The sequence below is a fragment of the Seriola lalandi genome, unplaced genomic scaffold (genome assembly GCF_002814215.2).
Source record: "Seriola lalandi dorsalis isolate HSWRI2012SDOR001 ecotype SW California unplaced genomic scaffold, Sedor1 jcf7180002054959, whole genome shotgun sequence".
NCBI lineage: Eukaryota > Metazoa > Chordata > Actinopteri > Carangiformes > Carangidae > Seriola > Seriola lalandi.
Window position 1 is genome coordinate 689,445 of NW_019525510.1, and position 25,265 is coordinate 714,709.

General features: G+C 39.5%; 1 protein-coding gene across 1 annotated transcript in view; it reads right to left on the minus strand.

The window, feature by feature from the left end:
* LOC111645918 (CUB and sushi domain-containing protein 1-like) overlaps positions 1-25,265 on the minus strand; it is a 282,987-nt gene that overhangs the window by 83,032 nt on the left and 174,690 nt on the right. The window contains exons 25-30 of the mRNA XM_087170782.1: positions 21,927-22,053; positions 21,240-21,451; positions 18,398-18,589; positions 16,199-16,337; positions 12,237-12,424; positions 9,541-9,735 (exon numbers count right to left, since the gene is read on the minus strand). Coding sequence (XP_087026908.1) covers positions 9,541-9,735; positions 12,237-12,424; positions 16,199-16,337; positions 18,398-18,589; positions 21,240-21,451; positions 21,927-22,053 — 1,053 coding nt within the window. The remainder of the gene's footprint in view (positions 1-9,540; positions 9,736-12,236; positions 12,425-16,198; positions 16,338-18,397; positions 18,590-21,239; positions 21,452-21,926; positions 22,054-25,265) is intronic.

The following is a 25,265-nucleotide window of genomic DNA, read 5'->3' on the forward strand; positions in this document are numbered from 1 at the left end:
TACAATGAATGGATAAAGAAAATGGATGGCTACAGCCACTTTATACATTGGTCACAATATACAGAAAATGTGGACCGTGACACATTTTTGCACTCCAGCATATTTGTAATGAAAATATTTGATAACCCCTTTACTGGAAGGTTACATCTGTATGGAGAAAGTAAAAGAGCAGCATTTTCCCTTCCCTCATTGCTCTCACTGAACAAGGCCCTTAACCCCCAACCACTCCAGTGGAGCTGGTCAGTGGCCAACAGATCAGACTGTGGTTATTCTGGGTAAATTCCAGGTGTGAATGTGTGCAACTGTATGACTGATAGTGGCCTTCCTTAAAAAGAGAACTTGGCTGTCAGTGATAGTCCTCTGAATAAATAAAGATTAAAATAAATAAATAAGTGACTCACTCAGTTCTAAAGCCCACAGATATCAGCACACACTTGGTATCTTCCCTAGTGATGCTCTGCCAGGTCTGAACTACAGCCAGCTTCACTTACTGTTTGTTTCCTGAAAAGTATGATTAGATGGATTGAGGTTCCTCTGCTTGTTCATAGAACACTTCTGTCTTACATTTCGATAGGTCCTATGTGTATGTTAGGTTCTTTTTCCTGCTGGATTGTCCTAAAATCATGAGGTAGTATTAAAACACCCTCAAATACCCTTAAACCCGATGGTCAACACTTTAACATAATTGTCACTATTTCACGCTCATCCAGTTTGCAGGATACAGCCAAAGCAACACAAAATGTCACCGTACAGATACTTACGTACTACACTGTAGCAACAGCAGAAGGTAACAATATAGTTAGTAGTTCATCATGTAGTTCATCATGTTGCAATGAAGCATTCAGATTTTAAACATGGCTCTTTTTTTCATTTGTTTCCTGCTGCTGGGGGCACTGCCCATTACATTCAAAACTGGCGAGCGTATCACTGCTCTAATCTGTTATTCTTATGTATTCTTCAAAAAATCCAACTGACTGCATTTGGCTCAAAAGTTGTTTAGTTTAGCAGAAAATTCATGTTGTCCCCAAATATCACTTGGACCCTTGCGGCTCCAAGGTTTTTTATTATATAATGCTAAAGTACAGTGCTGTTCATTTCTGTCTTTGCATGCGTATTTGTGTGTGTGTGTGTGTATGCAAATAATATCCATAAACAATATACATCTAAATTTATATTTATCATCAAAATTAATAAAATATTTTATAAAAGAAGCTACGTCTCTGATAGACGACTGCAGATTGTGGATGGATGAGAGAAAACACACACCTGTAATCAATACATCCTATGGCACTACGGTGTGATGTAACAGTATATGGTACCTATATATCATATTAAAATGTCTATTTAGAAAGCTAGAAATGTGCCAACATGCAGTGGCACATGTTTTTATAACTGCAATGGCACTTCTGCTGCATCCCCTTCAGATTAGGTCCATCCTCTTCACAGCAACACAGCAGGATAAAAACTTTAGTGAATGAATTTATGTTGTGCTGAGCTGGAGCACACTGTGGGATCTCCTGTATTAGAGTGCTGCAGTTTTAAAAAGAAAAGCCTATTAATCCCTACTACGGCTGCATGACCCACGAGAAACAGACCTAACAGTAGCTTGATCCATCTTCAGCCTGGTGTGCAAACAGTATGTGGGCGTGTGCACATTTATACTCCAGGTTAGACAAGCAGAGGTCAAAGAAATTGGTGTAAGTGTTTGTGAATGTGTATGTATGTGTGGTGTGTGTGTCCGCCAACCCCCGTCCCCCAAACACACATGCTGTGCATTCTTAACGCTTTTCCTCTCACCTTTTCTGGCCTGTAGACTACACTTCTTGTCTTGTTTTGTTTGCTAGTGTGTATATTTCTGTGGGTGTACCTCTGTGTGTGCGTGTGTACCTCTGTGGCCCCATCCCAGTGTCCACCCACGGTATCAGCTGTGATCCCTAACAGACTTTAATTATCATCACCTCCACTGTGCTTGTTGAAAATGAAAATGTGAGAACAGGAGGGTGCAGAGGTTGAAGATGCTGTATGAGAAATGGTAGAGCGTGTTCTGTATTAATATGTTGCCTAGGTCACGGACTTTCTGTTGCCACTAAGATGTGAGGATGTGATTTTCATGTGTACTTAAATAAAACTGACTGTGGCTCATGTTTAAAATATTACAATACCCTGTTAGTATCTATTAGCTCCTTATTATTAGCTCTTTCAATGTTTTTTTTTGGACACTCTGTTGAGGGTAATTCCCTCAAGCAAAATCTTCAGCATTTCAGTCTTGAAGGAAACTGTGCATAAAAGGCTCAAAAAGTGCACCAGAGAACCCTGAAGCACTTTCCAATTTCACAGTGGGACAGCCCTGAGCCCTTGCAGGCTTTTCAGTAACACATGTCAAAGTCTATGAGAGCGTGAATGTGGACATTAAGACTGGGCCTTTATTCTTGGCTAAGGCTTGCACAGTAAAACTGATTTACATGCCTAGAATGAAAGATACAGCGAAACTTGGCTGGTTTCTATTTCTTTGCTAGACATTTGTACTCCCACCTACTCATCCTCCTCCTCCCCACTACTATCCCTCCCTACTTTCTTTTTGTTTCCTAAAGCATCAGAGTAATCATCCTCTTTCTTTCCTCTCCTCCTGGTCCCGCGCACTGACATCGATTGATATTTTTTGGATTGATTTTTGTTGTGCTGCTGCATTGAACCCCTGAGGTCTAGAGGTCTTGTCTTGATCTACCCACAATCCCCCAGTGGTGCTGCTCTAGGCTCAGGTGTCAGCCCTATCAAAAGCCTTGACACACATCTGCTTTGATCACTCACACACACACATACATATATAAAAAAATGCAAAAAAACGCAATGAAAGTCATTCTCTTTCTCTCACGCATCCATGCACTTTGATCATCCACACACATACAGAAGAACACATGTACAAAACATTTTCGCAGTCCTACGTCTCACTGTCTGTGTCTCATTTTCCTTTTCCTCTTACACACACAGTGGAGGCTTTGGGGTGGTATTGAGAGTACAAGAAAAGATCTTTGAAATGCCCTAAACTTTTAAAGTTGTGTAACACACTAATTTTGACAACCATAAACACAGCAGTTACAGTGACATCAACTTTTCAGGGAAAGGAATTCATCTGGATAGCGTAAATAACCACAGACTCTTGACTGAGCTCTACATATACACAACAGAGTATCTTTCTTTTCATCAGAAAACATAATGACAATAAAATTCCTTGAAACTTCAGAAAAATGGTTTTGCCGTGTACTGTCTATGCCACTTAGACTCTGAATGTTCCTCACACAAAAAATTCTATCATCCTTTATCACAAAACTGATTTGCAAAGTAGTAAAAGAGGGAAATTGCAATAAGTAAGACTTGTCAACTGTCATTAACAACAACAACTAACTCCCACCAGTTACAGATTTATAGTGTGTTGTCTGTGTTTTTTGTCAGTGTACCTCAGAACAAAAGGCAAACAACATGGATGTTGAATATGTAGAAGCAGCCTGAGTATTTCCTACAATCAGGGAGCAGATTATTAGTCATTGGTTTCATCTCGAAGGTGTACACATGATTTGAAAACAGACTTACAGTGATGGAAATTATTTTTCAATATGCTCTTTAAAGGCAATATGAAAAGCGCTCTTCCACTCAGCCTGTGAACCCAACCTGCATGTATCCTCCACTAGTAAAAAACCTTGTAAAGGTGTACTTGAACGAATACAGTCTGGGTAAAAAAAAAAAAACACACTAAGAAGAGGTTGAATTACCTGTACTCTGTTAAGTCAGCATAATGCATCTTTTTACAACTCTAATTACACCAGTGTGAAAACTGAGTCAAGTCAAACTAACTAACACAAATACTGTTTTCATTTGATCTTTTTATTTAGGTTAAGTAACGGAAGCGGAGGAGCGCTTACAACATGCTGATATCATGGGCACGGTGACTCAAGGGAGGCTAGGCCTGGGAGTCATCACCCGAGCAAGCTGGAAGGAGGCAAAGGCAAAGGACCGGAGAGAGATGGTGCAGAAGGAGATTTGGGCAGTGGAGGAAGAGGGCGGACAAGCCAGGGCAGTAACCATGAAACAGCAGGGCAGCTGGACCCGGTGGGACGGTGTCCGTGTGAGATCTCTGAGTTGGAAAGACATCTGGAATATGGAGGGGCATCGGATAAAGTTCCTGCTCAGCTCTGTTTATGATGTACTGCCAACGCCAACAAACCTCCAAAGATGGAGAGTGACAGAGGATCACTCCTGTACACAGTGCAATAAACCAGCAAACCTGGAACACATTCTGTCCTCCTGTCAAGCAAGCCTGACTGAGGGGAGGTTCAGGTGGCGCCACGGTGCTGGCACGACTTGCCGATGGACTGGATAAGGAGAGGAAGCGACAAGGAACCAAGGCCCAAGACAAAGGCCTCTGCTTTATCGGCTTTCTCAGGCCTGGGGAGAAGGCAGGCAGGCAGGCGGGACAAATGTACAGGGATCCTTGGTACGGCAAAGGACTGGGAAATGAGAGTCGACCTTGGAAGGCAACTCAAGTTTCCTGAGGAGATAGCAGTTACCAACCTCTGACCAGACATTGTGCTCTGGTCCCGGACAACAAAGCAGGTTGCCTTGATAGAACTGACGGTACCCTGGGAGGAAAGGATCGAGGAGGCACATGAACGCAAGCTGAGCAAATATCGGTCCCTCATCTTGGAGGGCCAGCAGAGAGGGTGGAGAGCCTAGAACTTACCAGTGGAGGTTGGTTGCAGGGGCTTCCCTGGACAGTCACTCTGGAGCGCACTGGGGATGCTCGGGGTCAGAGGTGCAACCCGCAAGAACCTGGTGAACGACACTTCAAGGCAGGCAGAGACGGCATCCAGATGGCTGTGGCTAAAGAGAAGCGAGCAGTGGCTAAACTAGGCTGGCAGAGGAGAGGGGGGTCAGAGCTGAATTGTGAAGACCGGAAGGGCCTAGGGAGCAGTTCCAGGATGCTGGTTCTGCTGTCAAGCTCCACTGAAGTGTCGTGGGCCAGTTGATGAAACACCGGTGAAGTGGGGTGCCCACTTGAAAACCCTGTGAAGTCCCAAGGTCTGAAACATACAGCTCGGCCCTCAGTTGAACAACGTCTGAAGGGAGCGACTTCAATGCCAACCACCCCGCATAAAGAGCAGGAGGTAACTTCTGCCAAGTGCGGTGGCTGCGATATCTATCGTTTTAAAGACATGGAGCTGTCAATTAAATGAACCCTTCCTCCTTTCAAATTAAAAACCTAGCAGGAACAGGGGAACTATGCCTTTTGAGGCACTGGAAGGCTTTTATTCTTAAATAACTGTGAAGCAAGTGTTGACTGTCTTTGAAAGGGCTCCGTGGACATTTCTTTTAAACAAACAGAAGTTGTTGTCACACAGTGGTCTCCACCAAAATAAATTCAACAAATGTGTAATGTGTATTTCCTTTCCCTATTGAACATTTGCAAAGCTCATCTTAAAGTATTATAAATCTGGCATTGTTTGCATTTATATTTACTAGCTTACAGTCTTCTTTACCTTTGCTGATGCAGTGCAGCATTACCACCACTTGTTGATTAGTAGGATAGTGTGACACCATTGGTAGGACTGTGTTTCACATTACCTGTGTGCATGTAAAAAATAAAACAGCTCCATAGGTCTCAAACCCCACAGGGAAGTGGTAAAATGGTCCTGTTTTATGACAGGGTTTCTTTGTTGTACTGATGGTATTGATGCTGTTTTGAACATTTTGGAACTTTCCTGACTTCTGTGACATATAATGCAAACAAGAAAAACCCTTAAAATACACACAAGCATTCTGTGAAGATCTTGGCTCTCTGGTAAAAAGGGCAGTTTAAGACTGAAGAAAAGTATTTCAGTCAGGAGAATCAATTGATATAATCTCAGTTGACAAACAAAATAAAAGTTTGTTTGGGTCTTCATAACAGGAACATAGACAATGTTCCACAACAATATACGAGTACAAAACTACAGACACACACATACACACAGGACATGGCCAGCTGTGAACTTCTGTGGATCTAACATATAAACTGATATGTAAACATATATAGTGTCATCAAAGATTGAGCCTGTACCTATAACTACCAGTGGTATACTGTATTTGGTGTGCATGTTTGTGTGTGTGTGTGCCTGTGTGTGTGAATACTGCCTCTAGGCGGCACTCTGTAATAGCTACGTCTCTCTCTCACTTTACCTCTCTGTCTCTCTCTCTCCCACTCTGTCTCTCTCTCTCCCACACACACACACACACACACACACACACACACACACACACACACACACGTAACCCTATCAACAGTCACGGAGAATTCCTTCTTTCTCGCACCAGCTCTTAGTTACCATGGAAACCAATAAAAGAGCGGTTTGAGATGGGAGGTGCGCGTGTATGTATGTGTGTGCGCGTGTGTGCGCATCTGTGTGTGTGTGAGAGAGAGAGAGAGAGAGAGAGAGAGAGAGAGAGATAGAGAGAGGGAGAGGCAGAGAGCAAGAATGGGAGAGAGAGCCAATGAGAAATAGTGAGGGAAAAATATAGAGTAAATCAGACACAGATAGAGGAGGTGGGAGGAAGGCAGAATGAGAGAGAGAGAGGATGAAAACAGAGGGAAGAGAGAGAGGAGAGTGAGAAGTAGTTACAGAAAAAAAGGAAAGAGAAGGAGGAGAAAAGACGAACATGTGGGGAGAGGAAGAAGAGAGGAGACAGTGGGAGTGTAAGTGGAGATGTATTATTTAAAGAGGTCTCACCCTGTCTAATGAGTTTGGTCTAAAAGCCCCAGGAGCTGCCCAAAGATAGAGAGACAGACAGACAGAGAAACTTCCCTAACTATGTGGTGAGAAAATTCAATGTGCAATAAGAGCCGAGGGAGGAAAAGAGCAAGATTACTGGGTAGGACTGGATTTAGTTAAATTGTTCTGCTTGGATTATGTGAATTGTCCTATAGTTTAGGTGACAGCACTCTCAGCAGATCGATCCATGTATCTGGGACACAGAGAGGGCCTGGGCCAGGAACCAAATTCAAGACTGTCTTGCTGTGAAGAAACAGAGCAGACAACTGATCCAATGAACAGCAGGCCTGATATTGCTGTAATATGGTTCAACCAAGAACCTCTAAAACATCATGTACACAGTCACAACATGGGAATATATGAAACTGTCAATGTTTAATATATTTTTCAAGCTATCGGGCTATAGTTTGGCACAGGAGCCAATATAATAATGCTTTCTGTGCACTGTGATGAACCCAGAATGACAGTATGATAAAAGAATTCATAATGTGTAATGACACTCTGTGTATTGGAGTTACAATACAAGTGCACTGTATTAATCTTGCTTAACCACAGTAACAACCTGAAAGAAACACACCTTATGGAGGAAATTATGTCAAAATCAATTACAGTAAAAGGACATGAATCAATTGCCAGATGAAGTTCGATGCCATTCTGAGTATCAGATCATTTTTTATTTGATAGGAAACCATTATGTGGTCTTCCATTATTAGCCTTCAAATATGACTAAAATGTCAATACTTGGCTTGTGTTCATAAATATATTATTGTGAAGGAAAGCAAAGCCACTCATTTGCTAATGAACATCAGTTCTTTGTGTTATCACGGAGAGGGTTGGTTAAAGTTGCCAAACACTGAAAACACTTCATTATGCCCAAGTAACTGGCTGGTCAGCGGTCCAGCCAAATAACTACATTTGTTTTATATTTGTTTGATTGGTTAAATTACTGCCCAATAGCTGATTAACTGACTTCTTGATAGCCTATCTGAGTGACCGACTAGCAAACTGATTGACTGGAAATACTGCAAAATTACTTTTAGTGGGCTGATAGTGCACCAAGACAACGCGATTATACATTCAAGACATAAAGTAACTTTGGCCAATCACAGGTCTTTTCAGAGGGTGTTCCTATTGGCTGTTCTACAAATGCAAGTGTGTGTATACGTCCCTTGAGATGGATATGTGTCAATATTCAGGAGAGTTATGCAAAATCAGAAATTGCCACGACGGCAAGGGTGGAGCAGCCCATTCTGAGCTTCAAAACCACTCTTCGTCAGAGACTTATGGGTGACATCACGGAGGCTAAATCCATCTTTATATGTAGTCTAAGGTTAATAGCAGTGAAGCATTCAGATTGAGAGAGTTTGCTGTACTTGTCCTGGACAGGTAACAGGCTGCTTACTTCATTTTCCTGTGATATCTAATTGTCTTGTAGTGGTTGGTTATGTATTTTACCATGAAATCTGGCGAGTAGTGCTTATGTTGAATGTTGCTTATACTTTAGCCTTCTGCTACCACAGCCAAAGCCTCATGGCTGCGTTGTGTGCATCTATGAAGCGCATGCCTATGCTGCAAGAGAGCAGCTGTATCTTCAAATTCTGGATTTTTTTTTCTAGATTTCTGCCTCCCCCAGCTCTTACTTTCTTGTCTCTTAACCCTTACAAGCAAGATTTTCGTGTCTTCTTTGTGTTCAACAGCTGAACTTTCCAGATTCCAACGGTAACATATCTTTAGTCAATAAGTGGCAGTATTATCTTGAAATAAACTAGATGAATGTAATAATAAGATAAAATTACTTGATGAGCTTTTTTCTTCCTTGCCGTCTGTTATTCATTGCTGGTCTCAAATAGCTACTCTGAGTGCAATTATCTCATCTTTATTCTCTCCCACCCTCCACCCCCAACCCCCCTCTTCACTGTCTCTCAGACATTATTAAACAGAGCTTTCACGGGAGGCTTTGTCAAATTGTTAAGAGGTATAAGTAAGTGTGTATTGTCTGTCTGTGTGTGTGTCTTTCTTGCTCATTTTAAAATTCCTCCCTTGTCTTGCTACCTTGCTCTGTGGCTTATTTGAATTTTTTAGCCACATGGACCAGGTCAGGTTTCTGTCACTTTAGAGATCACACTCATGCATGCACGCACGCTCACACACACGCACGCACGCACATATACACTTGGACACAAACAAAATTGTAGTTATTGGACCAGTAAGTTTTACACCATTTAAACAAAGTTTTGGAAAATCAGTCATCATAATTTTGCATGGTATTGCTACCTAAGTGGAGTTCTATGGTAACCACAAGTGTTGTGTACTACGTGAAATTATAAAAAAAAACATTTCTGTGGCATTTTCACCATTATTGAATAACTGACAGCACAGAGGTAGACATGAAACAAGGGAGAGAGAGAGGACTAACACATGGTCCCTAGCTGGAATCAAATAGAGGATACTGCATTTAAATGTTATGCACCTTAACCATTCAGTTACCAGGATGCCTGTAGAGATTCAGTTTTGACAGTAACACTGTAGTATACCATATATATATATATATATAGATACATATATATCTATATCTATATATAATATATATATATATATATATATATATAGATATATATGTGTGTATGCAAGCAGGTGGTTTTTTAATAGTGCAAAATAAGCAGGTATTGACCAACATCAGCTTTCCATCATGTTGGTGACTGTGTTTGTAAGGATGCAGTTCTTGATGTATGTCTCCTACCTTTACATGATGGCAGAGCCCTGTCCCACACTGGCTTCCCATCATGCCCCATGACACAGGTGATGGTATCCCCGCCCACAGTTGTGTAGCCATGGTGACAGTTGTACGAGACCTGAGATCCCAGTTTATAGTCATAACCTGTCCGACTGCCATTCATAATGTTGCCAGGGTCAAAACAGGCCTCTCTTGGTTTTTCTGTGGAGAATGGAGAGGGTTTGTGTTATTGCACAAAGACAAAGCCCAACTAATTTGGAATATTACTAATTTAAAATGAACAGTTTTTATTTTTCATTATTTATTCATATGGTAAGATCATTAGAGCCAACATCAGGGCCATGCACTAAACCACAGTCTCCCATGTGGTGCAGAAAAAGGCACTGTAACGATTTGCTCTCCACATTGGTGTTATTGATGACAAATTCATGTCATTTTCATTCGAATTTAAATATACAGTTATAGCCAATAGTTACAGATTTCTAAAAAATACTTAAATCATTTATGCAGCTCAATAAAGAAAAAGTAATTGGGGCAAAACTATTTTGGTGGTAATTTAGTCGATAGGCTGCTATTTGTTGACCCCATATATAGGCTATATTGAACATCTTCTATTAACTTTTAATATATTTTCCCCCATGGGAGGTCAAGGAACACATAAGGGTAAAGGAGGAGTCAAAAAAAGAGGAAGTAAAAAATGAGGAGTAAAAAATGAGGTGTCAACCATGGTCAAAAACTCTCTTGGATCTTTATGACTTGGCGTTGGGCCAGCTTGTTTGCTTTCCTGTGATCATCCAATAAGAATTAGATATTGGGCTTGATGGAGGGAAACCGACAGACAGAGAGGGAGTGAGGTGGAGGGCAAGATGGAAGTAAAACACAGAGATGATTAAGGTTGTGTTTTAATTAGAGAGATGGCAGATGAAAGGTAGTGAATTAATGACAAAAGTACAGAGTTGTGAGGTAGTGTGAGGAGACAGACAACAGAGAGGGAGATAATCTTTTTTTAATTAGAGATAAATGGAGTGAGAGAAACAAGATTAAAATGAGTTTATAAAACTTGACAGAGCAGATCTAGCCTCTAGTTAGTCAAACAACTAATCATCAGATCTGCATTGACTATTGTGGTTGAATCACCCGCAGTCAAGCAACGTCTGTAAAATCAGGATGAGTCACAATCTGTGGAAGTAAACAAGTCATGGGCTGACATGGAACAGCATGTCCTTTCAACTGAAAGAGACCTCTGATGTATAGAAAGGATGGAATTAATAGAGTTGGCAGCTTAAAATACTATCGTCTGCACAACAGACCTCCTGTATCAACATTTTACCATAATGCATTTAGTGACAGTGATAGCTTTTTGTTGTTGTTGTTTTGTTGTTGTTGTTTTTTTTAACTTTAGTGCACAGAACATCCATTACAAGTAGTTACAGGACAAATACGGGACCATATTTACTACGAAAACCACAATCTACTTTTATTCAGCATCTGATTTACTAAGAGGGAAGCTCATTACACAGCCAGGTCCTGGACACTATGCAAGTAAAGGAGAAAAGAACCAATAATGCTGTGATCCTGACTGCAAAACACTTACTTTGACCTGTTACTGTTACTAAAAATATAACTTATTGTGAATCATGATATAATCTTTAGCACCTATCTAAATATTAATTCATTAGAAGGGAAAAATACAGTCATTGGAAAAGAAAAATAAACTATGGCAAATCAAATTCTGAGTTAAAAACACTCACTTAGAAGCTTCATCATTTAACATTTACTTACAAGAAAAGGCTCAGCTGCAGCCAAGGGTCAAGTTAAAAAAAAAAGTTTTATAACACAAACCACAACTCACACTGACATTAATAAGATACTGACTCATTAATTACTTAATTTTTGTTTCTGATGATTGATTTTTATGTATGTTTGTTTCCCTCACCACAGCCTTCCTTGTGGCCCTTGCAAATCGGTTTGGCACTGCTGCGGAAATTGCGCGACCTTAATAGATCCAGCGGAATACATAATCAGCCACTGTCAACATGTCCCTGTTATTCCTGTGATCCTCCCTTAAATGCAAATGCAATGAGGTGAGAGACACACCTTGCAAACACTCTCTAAAATGATGTGTTTGTGGCAGATGTTTCCCATCTGCGCCTAAAACAAAAAGGCGCAAAAGCCTTATCTGACCCACACAATATCTTTTTAAAAAGTAAAATATCAATACAGCACTTATTTGTCCTCCAATTCATCAGGAGTATTGTCAAAGTTGTTGGCATGAACGATATGTCGAGGTGATCTGGTTTGTTTTTGTAGTTTGAACTATAGTGCACTGCTGTGAGATTGCCAGTTGATTACTATTACAGCCACTGTACAAATTGCAATACTGTAACCATCTAATACTAATATTGCAATATTGCACTGCCTCTACTGTTATTACTGCTGCCACTATACTACTGTCTATTACTACTACTGCTGTTTTACTACTACCACTACCATCATTTCTACAGCTACTTTTACTGCTACTAGTACAAAGAAGTTGAACTATTTGCTTTACTTTTACTATCAAAACTAATCAATAGTCTGTAGATAAGATAGTTTTACAATATTTGATCATTATGTACCTTAAAGGGGATCTCGCTGGATAATGTACATTATAGAAAACACAGTGGACATTATGTTAAGCTGTAGATTTAGGGTTTAATTACCTCTATATTCGATGGCGAACCCAGACATGCCCAGTGAGGCGTCAGATCTGAATGCCAGGAAGAGACTGTTACCACTGCTCTCTATTCGCTCCGGGGCCTGGTTGCCTTGGAGACTTGCAAGTAACGGCCCATTAGAGTCTTCACCCTCGTAGATGTGCAGGAAGTCATAACTTGGCTCCATGTTAAAACTGGTTGTAAAAAGATAAACACAAAACAGAGAAAGTTAGTTAGGTTTAAAAGTCAAGGAGGAGTGTGTGTACGTGTGTGTGTGTGTGTGTTCAAATTGAAAAACAATTAATCCAGTGCTGTGTACTAAATTCAAATACGTGCCTCATTTAGTAACTGTCAATTAGTTTGTGCTATCTCTCTTTTAATGGTCTTCTTATCTTACTTATATTTCCACATATTTTTGGGATGTGTTTACTGCATTAGAATGAAAAATTAAAATATTTGTTGTTTTCTTCTTCATCTTTAATTTAAAACATTGTAACTTTTTGATATTTTAGAAAAATAAAAATGTGTGCGTCATCTTAAGTGAATCATTCTGTTGACTCATCATGTAAGGACAAGTCATGATGTATTTTGATATCCTCAGTACATGTGTGAATGTGTTTGAGTAGAAAAATGTATAAAAATACGTGTCCTGAATTTTCTAACCCGCTGCCTGGATCTACTAATGGATGTTTTGCTGGTTTTCCCTTTGACAACTTCTCCTCATCTCTCTATACATACATGTAGACATTTGGTGCTCATGAGTGTAAAAGTACAAGACACATGAACACACACTCTTTCCCACAAAGTCTCTGTGTTTGTCTGAAAGAGGTTGTGTTAGCCCTGTCTCCCACTTATCACACAGAGACAAATTTGTATGAGTGTGTACACACATCCACGTGCATGCACACATATACACCTATCACTATGTTTACTTTCAGAGTGTGTATGTGCATATTAGCTGTCTCCTACCTTTCTAGTTAAACCAGCTGCTCAGCACTCGGCTGGAAGCCATAGAACTTAACTTTGTGTGCATGTATGTGTGTGTGTGTGCATTTGTGTCCTGTCAGAGCAAAGACAGATAAAGAAGAGAGAGAGAGAGGGAGAGGATGTGTGAGTGTAGCAGTATTGACAACTAGTATGAAGGTACCCTGTGGCGTTTTCCTGCATGAGGGACGCTATAGTGCAACATTTAGAAGAGCAAATCCCTGTATTGTTTGTATCCTGTGTTCTATCACCATATACACAAAAAGCCGTGCATTCATGCCACAACTATGGACATGAGGTAATTACATGGTTCTGCAAAGAGTGGTAACAGTTGTTATTGGTAATGCACCGAAAAACGTATCATAATGCCAATAGAGGGGAAGAGATGATGGGAATAATGCAGGTTTCAGAGCATTTAAAATAGGTTTTTCCAAACATTGTATGAGTTAGGAAATGCATTTAACATAGTTGTTAGGCATTTAGGATACACAAGATTTATTTTTTGGCAAGAAATGTAAAATGTAAACTGATATACAAAAAAATGAACAAAAATGTTATGAATGAAATCCAGATTTACAGGAATCTTCTCTCACATGCCCCCTCCTTTTTCTAACCTTTTGCTTTACTTCAAGAGTTGAAAATGCAACAATTAATTTCTGTGTTTGGGCCAAAAAGGTATAATTTGGCTGACAACAATATTTATTATCAGAAAGGACTTTTCAACTTGAAAAAACATATGTAATCATTACGAAAGATAAAATTAGTGCAAAGAATGCTCAAGTTTAAGCCCTGTGTTTATATCTGGTGCAGAATGGGCTTAACTACACATAAGCCCCTTTTGCAATGACAAAGCATTAAAATGATCCATGTTAATACCTTTTGCATTAGTGATACATTCTGGGTCTGAATGCTAAAGCTACTAAATGTCATAAAAAGAACACAAAGATCTCACTGAGCACCATAACCTCATGTCGGAAGAAGAGTAAAAAAAATTGCAAATTAAGAGTGAACATGCAAACTTTAATAGGTGTATTTTAGTTTTAAAGTTAGGAATTGTACATTTTGAGTGTCACAAAATAGTCAGTCCTCTCATTTAGAAAACAATGCAAATATATTTTCCTTCCATTGACTCTAAGTAGTCTGTAGTCAGCACATTTATAGAACATGATATCACTAATTTCATAAAGAAAAACACTTCTGGATGATACCTTTTAGCAGTGTTATAAAACAAGGGACAGTTGGACATGAACGCTCAAATAATGATAACAAAAAATGGGGAACTTTGGAGAAGATTGGAGAAGCAAGAATTGTACCATGATCTCATTCAAAGGCAAAAGTCATTAGTAACTGGGTCAATAAAAGTCTATCTCAGGTGAGTTTATAAAACATAATTACCAGGTTAGAATTCGATGAATAGTGACAAAGAAAGGACATATGGGATTCACAAAACAACCAATATCAATACAACTTCATTAAAAGTAAAATAAAACTGTCTCACAGTTACAACAGAAGGGAATTATCTCTCCAGCTGAAAAACATGAAGCCAAAATTGGGTCATTTTTTTTCCTTTGGCAATCTGGAGAAATTCTGCTTTGCTTTTATCTCTTTACTACATGTGAAACTCCAATCTTCACTTTTGCTTTAGTCATAGGCCCCTAACCACTGTGACTTGTAAAATATTCACAACTGAGGCACAATCAGGACTTGGGATGTAAATAAACGCTGCTGTATTACCAAAAAAACAAAAGTTGGAAATGGTCAGAAATCCTTTTTATTAACACATGAAAGAGACCAAAATATTTTCTTTTATATACAGTCAAAAAGTTCATGCTCAAATATATTCAGGATCTATAGGAAATTACCAATAAGTTCACAATGATTAACAAAGTAAATTTAAAAAATGGCTGACTGAAAAATTCAGGTTCATTTCATCTCAAACTAATCTTTAAGCCACTGTAGTTACTTATGATAAACGTGGATTTTACTGTAGTTTTATAGACAGATGTATTACCTATTTTCCCCACTCACATGGGTTTATTGGTTACATTAATGATCCTTAACTGGATGTTAGAATAAACTGGGCCTCGTCCCTGACTATATAGCACTGACCTTTTTTTGACTCTGTGTGGGCCACAGTGAGTCATACAAAGTCTACACTGAAAAATAAACTCAGAAACTAAAACTAAACTCATGAACCAAGTCCATGGAGAGTGATACATTTTTTAATCTAAGCCAGAAGAGAAATATATTTTAGAAAATACTTGGGGACCCCATCCATCCCCTAAATCTTTAAGTTTGTAATTTTAATGTTTTCTCAGTTATATGGATAAACTAATTAAAAATGAATAACATTAGTGAGACTATTGCTCTGCCCTGATGTATTTGCTGCAGCTTTATTGCCTCAAAATTAAGAAAAAAATACACATTTCTGTTGCTGTCTTATCGTTCTTGTCGTTGAATGGTATGTAGTGTAGTGTGCAATAATTCGTCCAACATGACGCATGCATCGGTAACTTTGTATTTTCTCAGAGTAATATTCACCCCCCAATCAGCGTAATTCAACATCTGACATAATAGCTCATGTTTCATATAGCATATGGTACTTTTACTATGGTACCATTATGATAGTAATATATTGTGTTTTCTAGCTTGAGTGCAAAATTAAAATAAATCTTTAATTAACAGCAAATTATCACAAATCTGCCAGTTTAATGTGTCTTCTGTTTAGTCACCTCTTATTGTTGCCCTCATGCTGCCTTTTAGAAAAGCCCCACAGGAAACGCAACAATAAACTAAACAATAAAATCATTGTTTTGAAGATGTTGGTTGGTTATTTTTACCTATTATACAGTGGAAATAAAATATTTGATTGAGTGAATCAAAATGTTAGAAATACCTGAGAGGGAGCAGTGTTTCACAGATAAAAACATGTTAGGACAAAGGTATGTAGATACAGTGCCATGTTTTAAATTTATTTGGCCTACCTTTTGAAGATGAGAGCAATAACAAAGTCAGGGTTGACTCTAATTCTCCAATCACACTCTTTCCCAGGGGGGTAAGGCTGGGGGTAGTTAGGCGACAAAATTACTCCTGAGGGTCCACTGATGTTACCCCCACAGGTTGCTGTAGACAGAGAAAAAGCGAGAGACAGACAAAAAAGAGAGAGAGAGTGAGAAAAAAAGATGATTACACAGCACTGGGCTTGGGGTAATTTGGAAAGAAAATCACCCCTGACTGACCACTTATATAACACCCACAGGTAGGCAGAGAGAAAGAGAGTTAGTTAGTGATGGGAGGTATAGCAGGAGTTGGTTAGGAGAGGAAGAATTACCCCTTGTGGACTGCTGATACTACCTTCACAGGTAGCAGGAGAGGGTGAAAGAGCAAAAGCGAGAAAGGGAAAGATGTTGAGATTTAGTTACAGAGTGTAGAGCTGGGGGTAGTTAGCAGCGAGAATCACCCCTAGCAGTCCTGTTATTCCACAACAAGCCAGAAAGCAGGAGAGAGATACTAAAAAGAGAGACAAATGCGTTCAAGCAGCAATTTGGTAAAGGAAGAATTTGAAACATGGGGAGGTGTCTTGGGGTTGGCAGGTGGGTGTGGACGGATTATCAACAGTGAAATAGAGGCAAACAAAGGCATTAACAGTTGCAAATCACTCACAGACACATGCAAACTTACGCACTAGACTATTGTGTATAATGCTGGTTTAATCTTAGGAGCTGCTGAACACCCAGGGATTCACCACCTGAGGTTAAAGTGCAGGAGAGCGGAGTGCAGGCTCAGCTCAGAGAAAATGGAGGAAGATTTAAGCCATACTTTTTATCTACAGTCATGTAAAACGTGAGGTCACTGGCAAAGAGTCAGAGGCAATATCAGGAACAGAGCATAATGTGTTTCACAGGCATGGTTACAAGGCAAATTACTGGTCTTTGTGACTGTGGTGGAGGACTTACTGATAGTGCTGGCTGATAAAGAGAAGGCAACAGAGAGGCAAATGTCTGTAGTCCTTTGCTCTAAGCTGGAGGGGTGGACAACATGCTACTTGCTGCGGGAATTTTCATTGGGCTCGGTCACATTGTTTACATCCCACCTTCAGCTATATGTGGTGATGTCATACCTAGTCCTGAACCTTGAATAACAAAAAATCCAACATATCAGGACCTATACGTGAATGTGGTGATTTTGATTCATCTACTCTGTCTAATTTGACACTTTACCCCAATAAAGTCATGTAGTTCAGCAGCAGCCTACCACCAATGGAAGAGGACATTAAGTGTGTCAGAAAGAGCTGAGGAGGAAGGAAAGCATAGCAGAAAGTAGGAGACTGAAATACAAAATGCAGCAGAATCGTGTGAATGAGGTGTGGAGTGGCATGTGGAGGCTCACTTGGCCCTAAGCAGCAGGTGGGCTTGAGGGTGGTGATGATCGAGGAAAAGAGCAAACAAGCTCTGATTTTTCAACAGCTACCTTTATTGTTGTGTAATGCGACAAAGCTGACCTGACTTTCTTTTTTGAACCCTTCTACTCATGTCCACACGCCTCACTATCTCAACTCTGCCTTACTGACCGCTCGTCCAGCACAGCTGCAGAGGTGAGGATGAAATTTAGGAGGTTCTGGTACTGCATGTTGAATTTTCTTGAATGACATTCAATGCTCATCCCAATCACAGTTTCTTCAGCACATTTTCAACTTCTCCTTGATTTTAAAGAGCATACCTCTTGTATGGATATCCATCAGATTATCCAGCAGCAGCATCTTTTGACATTAGACATAACTTCACCTGGAGGTTGCAGTTGATTTGTCTCCAGAGTAGTATGTCAGACATGGCAGAACAAGACAGGGACACCCAAGGGACCTCAACTGGGACATTTGTTGTTTACTCTCTCAGTTTCAAGCTTAAGATATAACTCTGGATCACACCAACTCCAGAGGTTTTGTGTCTTCCATTGTTGGATGTATTCATAAGAAAAAATAGTGCAAATGTTGGTGTTTGATGGATATTATCACAAAATCTTAATGTCTACTGCCTTTTTTCATATTTAGTCCACATTCTTTCGGATGCAATATGATATAAATTTAATTAAAGTCTCACTCATCACACCACTCTCTCATATTTCAACTCTTACTTAATTGAATCTGAGTTTGGCAGTCAGTGATCCACACAGTAATGTTCACCTACCTACACACGTTGGAGGGTCAGGTTGCCAGTAGAATCTGTTATCCATCCGTACACATGTGATGGTGTCCTGGCCTTCCAGCTGGTAGCCTGGGTCACACTGGAACGTCATACTGTCACCAGGCTCTTTACTGTCCCCGTATCGAGAACCATTTACAGGGATGCCTGGGTCATTGCAGGTCGTTGCTGTAGTGGCTGAAGAGTGTGAAACAGACAAAGAGAGACAGATATTGACGTACCATTGGTAGAGAGAAAGAGAGACGGTGGGACAAGCGCACTCAAACACAATAGTATTATCATCGCTGGCAGCTGCAGACAAAGAGTGTCTGAGTCCTAATGGGGCTTACTGTCATCAAACTGACAATGACTGACAAAATGATTCTATTAAAAGGTAGTAGTGGCAGCTGGAGAAAAATGTGAAAGCTCATGCTCAGCCTGACTAGCTAGTAACTAAATGATAAAAAGATCATCCCTCTAGGTTCAGTCAAATTTGACCTTGTGCTGTCTTTTTGCTTTTAAATGGGTTCAGGTTCAGGTTTAGCAGCGTGCTCACTACCGATAACTAGATTTATATTTTTGTTTCACTACAATCAACCTCACAGTGCAGAGGTTTCAGCTATGAGGTTTGCGATTGTGTTTAAATATGCTGTAGTGCTTCCATCAGACCAACTAATGCCTAAAGCAGTGGACCGTGGTGCACTGGTAGGCTGCAAAGGTATTGCAAGTGGGCCAACAAATCATTTGCAAAACAGTACAATTTTGGGGAAAACATTTAATTACAAAAGAATAATAATAATAAAAATATAAATAATGTTTTCGCCAGCTGGACCGCATTGTATACTTGTTTGCTACCTCAGTCTGATTGCATATTTAATGATTACATCCATGGCAAAAACTGCTTCCAAAGTGCTGAGTGATTAGCAATAGGAAGAATTAAAAGGAAAGAGAGTCAAGAGACAGATGATGAATCGATAAGTGATCTCCCTCTGTCAAACAAAAAGAAAAACTGAGCTTCTCCTTCTTTCAGTTCAATCCTGAATTTTTGATTTTTATCATTACAATAAAAAGTGCTTTGAGAACACATTATTTGGCCTTAACATTAATCTGCCAAAGAAAAGATGGGTCAGCATTAGCTACTGCTTGAATCCTCATTATGCAGAAGACTCAACAATTAATCACAAAGCTTCAGATACACTGAAATTTATAGATCAAATCTTGGCCAGAGCCCACGCCAAGATAATAGTAGAACATGTTTGCATGAAAGCCAGCCTTATGAATTACACTCCACAGTGAACATGCACATTATATTTTCACAAGTATTCCAACAGATGTTGCATGTATGTATTACAACATCGTATTTATTACATCTTTCCAGAACAGAACTATATTTATTCCATATGGCCGGGGGGCAGATAGGGACACCAAGAGGAGAGAAAGAGGACAAAATGAAATATACTTGTAGTAATATCATACCTAAAAACCGCTCGCTGAATCGATCCACAGACCTTGATTTAAATAAATGAGTGTGGTGGTTGCTTTAGTAAATCAACATGGAGGTAAATATAAGGAGTCATTACCATATTAATGGAATAAAAGTGTTTTGATTAGCACGTTAGTGAGTGCAAATATTTATTGTTTTAAATATGTGGACAATGGAAAAAAATAAACATTTGAGAAAGATAGAGAGAGTGTGTTGGATGCAAATATTTATGACTAGGAATATACATCTCTTAAAAAAAGTTGTGACAGTTATATCTGGAATTTGAGTGTACATGTTTGTTTATACAGATGTACAGTATGTGAACTACAGAGCAATTGGAGATATATGGGCTTGTGTTTGAATTGTGTTGGGAGTTAAATAGCTATATTGTGTGTGCGTGTGTGTGTGTGTGTGTGTGTGTGTGTGTGTGTGTGTGTGTGTGTGTGTGTTTATGCGCTCAGGTGAATAAGCAGCTGTGAAGGTAAGAGCTCCTTCACTGAGTGCTCTCCTGCTTCCTAACTTTTTCTTACTCAGGTATGTCTCTGATTGATTTGCTGCTACAGTGGATCACAGTGACTTTAGCCAATGATTTTGAAAGGACAGTGAACAGAGATTTTTAGGTCCAGTGACTCAAACAGCAAAGGTCATCTCTACACCCAATGGGTACAGTAATTGTGCAGGCTGTCTTTTCTTTTAATAAATATGTGGAGAAACAACAGCAGTAGTATCAGTATGATTAAAAAACTGAACTCTTATTACAAAATGGTTATTTAAAGACAAAGCCCTTAAGATGAATGGAAATGGATTTTGGTCATTACTTATTTAATTATTTATAGTATTTATTATTATCATCTGGTGTTAATTCATTTCACAAAATTACTGTGACTCAAAGAAATTTTTATCACTAAACTGTTATATAACTAACCTGAGATGAAGTAAAACTCATAGCTTTGTTACCATACCTCCTGGTTTCCTAAACTGTGGGAGACAAACTAAACTGAGCCACAGATCTCCGGTGGGCTTTTTCAGTACTTAGTGAGCCTGGGTCCCAGGGTGAGATATTAAATTTCTCATTTGATTCTTTGGCTAAAGGTTTTTCAGAAATCCTGTTAAATGTAGCATTAATTCCAGATTAATTCTCTTCTAGCCAATATAAATGAGGTTTATATAATAACTAAGAAACTATATGTGCGATGAATCCTGAGTTTGTTAATTAGCTAATTTAATTGCTAATTCAGTAATTGGTTTTTCTTCATAAATGGATCTTGGGGATAGAGTGAGGCAGACCACACAAATTGAGAGGAATCATGGTACATTTTTGATTTTTTTTTCTGTCATTCAGAGTTTCCACCGACATATACTCACTGGAGAACTGTATAGAAAATCCTTGCTTGCTGATGAAATAGTCTGAATCAAACTGCAGTGTGAGTATGTTGAAAGTCGAGTGGATATCTTCAGGTAGGGCTGGGCCCGACCATTCTTTCAACAGGATCCCCCCATCTGATGGCCCAGATGGACCATCCCAAACTCTCAGGATATCATGGCCGATCTCAGTGTCAAAGACGATGAAGTGGAGGCTGAGAAAACAAGAAAATACACAGGAGATCAGAGATTAGGTACAAACATTAACCACTGCTTTGTTTTAGTCAGCAGATTCACCAAAGATCATGTCAACTGTAAAATAAAATGAAGCAGAGCAGAGAGCAGACAGGTCACACTAGCACACACACACACACACACACAGACACACACATAAATGTCAGCAGTAGCCATAATGTGTTGAGAAACACGACGGTGGCATAATGACTAATGTGGTGTACTCTCCGACACAGCAGTGCCTTTGACAGTGAGCGTTTATCTCTAATTAGTGAATATATTATTACCTGACAGTTTTGTGAGGGTTTGCCTCTATAGTGCATATAGAGTTAAAGTTGTTGTTACATGGGAATCATGCTATAAAATCCTATTATTGTAATGTAAAACCAAAAACACTCAACCACAACTGTAGGCCATGATCATGTTCACAGGGGATTCTGTGTGCTTCATAGTTACCTGATAGTCTTGCCTGTATCAGCCTCTATAGTCCAGGTACAGTGGAGGTTGTTGTCATAAGGAGCAGGATAGCCTGGAGACAGAATCCGTCCAGACACTGCTCCAGTTATGTGACCTCCACACTCCGCTACAAGGACACGAGACAAAGGGATGATCAAACATCAATGGAAAAAAATACACATATTTTGTCTTCTTGTTTTAGCTTAACCTATTGTATAATTTATAGGTATTATTGTCTATTGCTTCCATCTGTATTAAGGAGCAAGGATATATCTTACAACCCTAGTTACATAATCTTCACATTTAGCTGGAAAGAGGGGCACAGGATAAAGCCATATACTGAAGGATTACTGCGGGGTTACTATGAATTATAAACTCTGCAGCAGATATTATTGGTGAACTGTAGCCCTCTCAGCCATATAGCCCACACTTCTCAATCACAAAGACATTTGAAGTGTATTGAAGAATACAAGTCATCACACTAGCTTCTTATGAGGTGACCAAACAAAGGCAATACATCTTACAAAGAAAAATCTTACACCAGTTCACCTGCACGGTCACAGTGAATCAGTGAATCCGAAACTTGATAACCCTGTTAAGCACATATATGTGTACAAGATAAGCTATAATTCTGCAGATTAGTAGTTCTGGCACTCTCTGTTTTAGATGATTAGTCCATGTTCATCTGTTTACTGTGGCACTCTCAATTAGAGGTCTTCACACACAGTGTGACTTGATTCTGAGGAACCAAAACCTGACTCGTGACCTGAAATCTCAAATTATACTCTATCTAATGGGATCCAGTAGGGTCTCGTTTTACTGCCACAGCTCTAATCTTTCTGTCTCTAACAACCAGGCATCCGGGCATATTTCAGGATTTATCAGTAACCTATGTAAAAAATGAATGCCATTAAATAACAATTACTTTTTAGAATTAGAATAATAAATATTAGCTTGGTTAGAAAATTATCATTGTCTGTCTATTACCCAGTTAGCTGCAGAATGTTGGTAAAGGAGAAAATATAATTTTCAATTATTCATAAAAATTAGTCTTTGATGCATGTAAACAAAAATCATTCTCAGAATTAGTTTCTGTGACTTTACATTTATTCTAAGGATATTATTATACTGATGATTGTTCAACAGAGCCTCATGCTGCTGCCCGTGTTGGTGAATTGGGTCTTCTTATCCTTGGGTGTATTGTGATTGGGTCTGACAGTGCTCAGGTCCCCATTGGGTATCCATGTTTTGAAAAACTAATTGATGCATGCCAGGTTCAGGTAGACGTTCCATCGTTTTGGGATCGGGTCAGACATTTGGGATCCGTGAAGACCTCTATTCTCAATACAACCAGATTCTTTGTATCATATTTTCTGGTTTTCTTTCCAGCCATATTAACATTTCAATTCATCTCTGTAAGAGTCGGCTCTTCTACTTTGCTGTAAATTACTCTGAGGTGTGAAGGTTGAGTTAAATGAGAATCGGTTTAGAAAGGCTTGAATCATTAAATCAACCTTGAATTATCCAAGCTCCTGCTATACACTTTCAAGGTTAGTGAGTAACTTTGATGGCTGTTTTCCCATAAGGATTTCTCTATAGTGTGCAAAGTTCAAGAAAAAAACACTGTTTAATGCACAAGAGAGAACTGGCTTTTTGTGTTATTTTTATATTGTTTTCAGAGGTGAGGAAACAGGAGATAGCAGGAGGCAGGGGAAAAGGCTGGGAGCAGATTTAAACTCATCATGGTAGTACATGGTACACATGGTAGCCCACTGAGCCAGCAGATCGCTGCTGATTAGAAAACAGTTTGGTACAGAGAAGGTTTTATATCTGTGTATGCATTGCGTGTTTGTGTGAGTTAAGAGAACACCATTAACACAGCTCTGCAATCTACAATAACATGACAACCAACTGCTGTTGCATTACCCTAGGCAGAATGCACGCAAATACACGCTCACTTGTAAACACAAACACAAAGGGAGAAACAGATAACCACACACCAGTAACACACAAGGCCAGAAAAATACTTGAAAACACTTATGCAATTACGCCAGCACACAATTTAACCAGTTGTTTCAATCCCTGGTGATAGAAAGAAAGAAAATAAAGAGAGGAAAACAAGAGTTATTTAGCAAGCCTGAGCCACTGAGAACTGCAATTTTCCAAGACAGAAAAAGAAAGAGAGAATAACAGGCACACATATAGAGTGGAAGACAGACAGGTGTACTGTATGAATAGAGGAAGAGAGAGAATGAGAGAAAGAGTCCCACAGAGGTATACCACGGCTCTGTTTTAACTCAGTGTGGGAGAAAGAGGGAAAGACTGTATAGAAACAGCCTGAGGCAAAGCCATCTCCTTGCCTCCATGCAATCACACACAGATATGGGGCCAAGACAGACTGACGGGGACGGAGACATTCAGAAAGACAAACACTCCAACAAACAGACAAAGGATGGAGATACAAATTTAGCTATAGAGGTAGTTAGCCCAGGGCTCTGTCAGCAAGTACTCTCCTGGTTGCTGGCTTACCTAAAATAAGGCAGTGACAGAGCAGCTGCAAATTAATGACTGACAGACTGCGGAGGCACGCACTCACTCATACACTCATACTCACTCACACACACACACCCACACACCCACACACCCACACACACACACACACACACACACACACACAGCCAAAAGCACATACTCATTCTCATTCCACACACACACACACACACACACACACACACACACACACACACACACACCTATGAGCACACATTCTTTTGAGTTGCCATTAGCAACTACATGAGGCCATGTCCCACCTCAGAGAGCTCAGGTGTTTTGGCAGGTTAAAAAGACACAAGGTTTGGCTCTGCTGTAGGGAATTCCAAATGAACAAGTGCCAAGTGCCTACATCCAACCAAAAAGGTAGAAATACTTAAAGGGAAAGTGGTTCAGTTTGTAAAATATGCAAAGCCACAAAATATTTATGGACAAGCAGGAATTATGGACAATAAAAATTGTGAATTTGCTTTAGGGATTTCAACATCAAGTTCATGCTTCACTGGTGGTTCCTGAATGACAATATGGAATCAGAAAGCCCAGCTTTATATGTTAAAGCTAAAACACAAAATGACTTTCACGGGTCCATAAAAATTGCCATGTCAAAGCACTTGATTCGTTTGGCATACTCCTCTCCGACCTAATTAAGAGCTATAACTAAAGCTAAATCTGCCCCTGGCAGCTTATCTACCTCAAAACCTGGAAATATTCAAATATGTTCTAGATATGCCAAATGAGAAACCTTTATTTTGTAATTTTCACTGTGTGAAAATTAAAACCTGATATTGT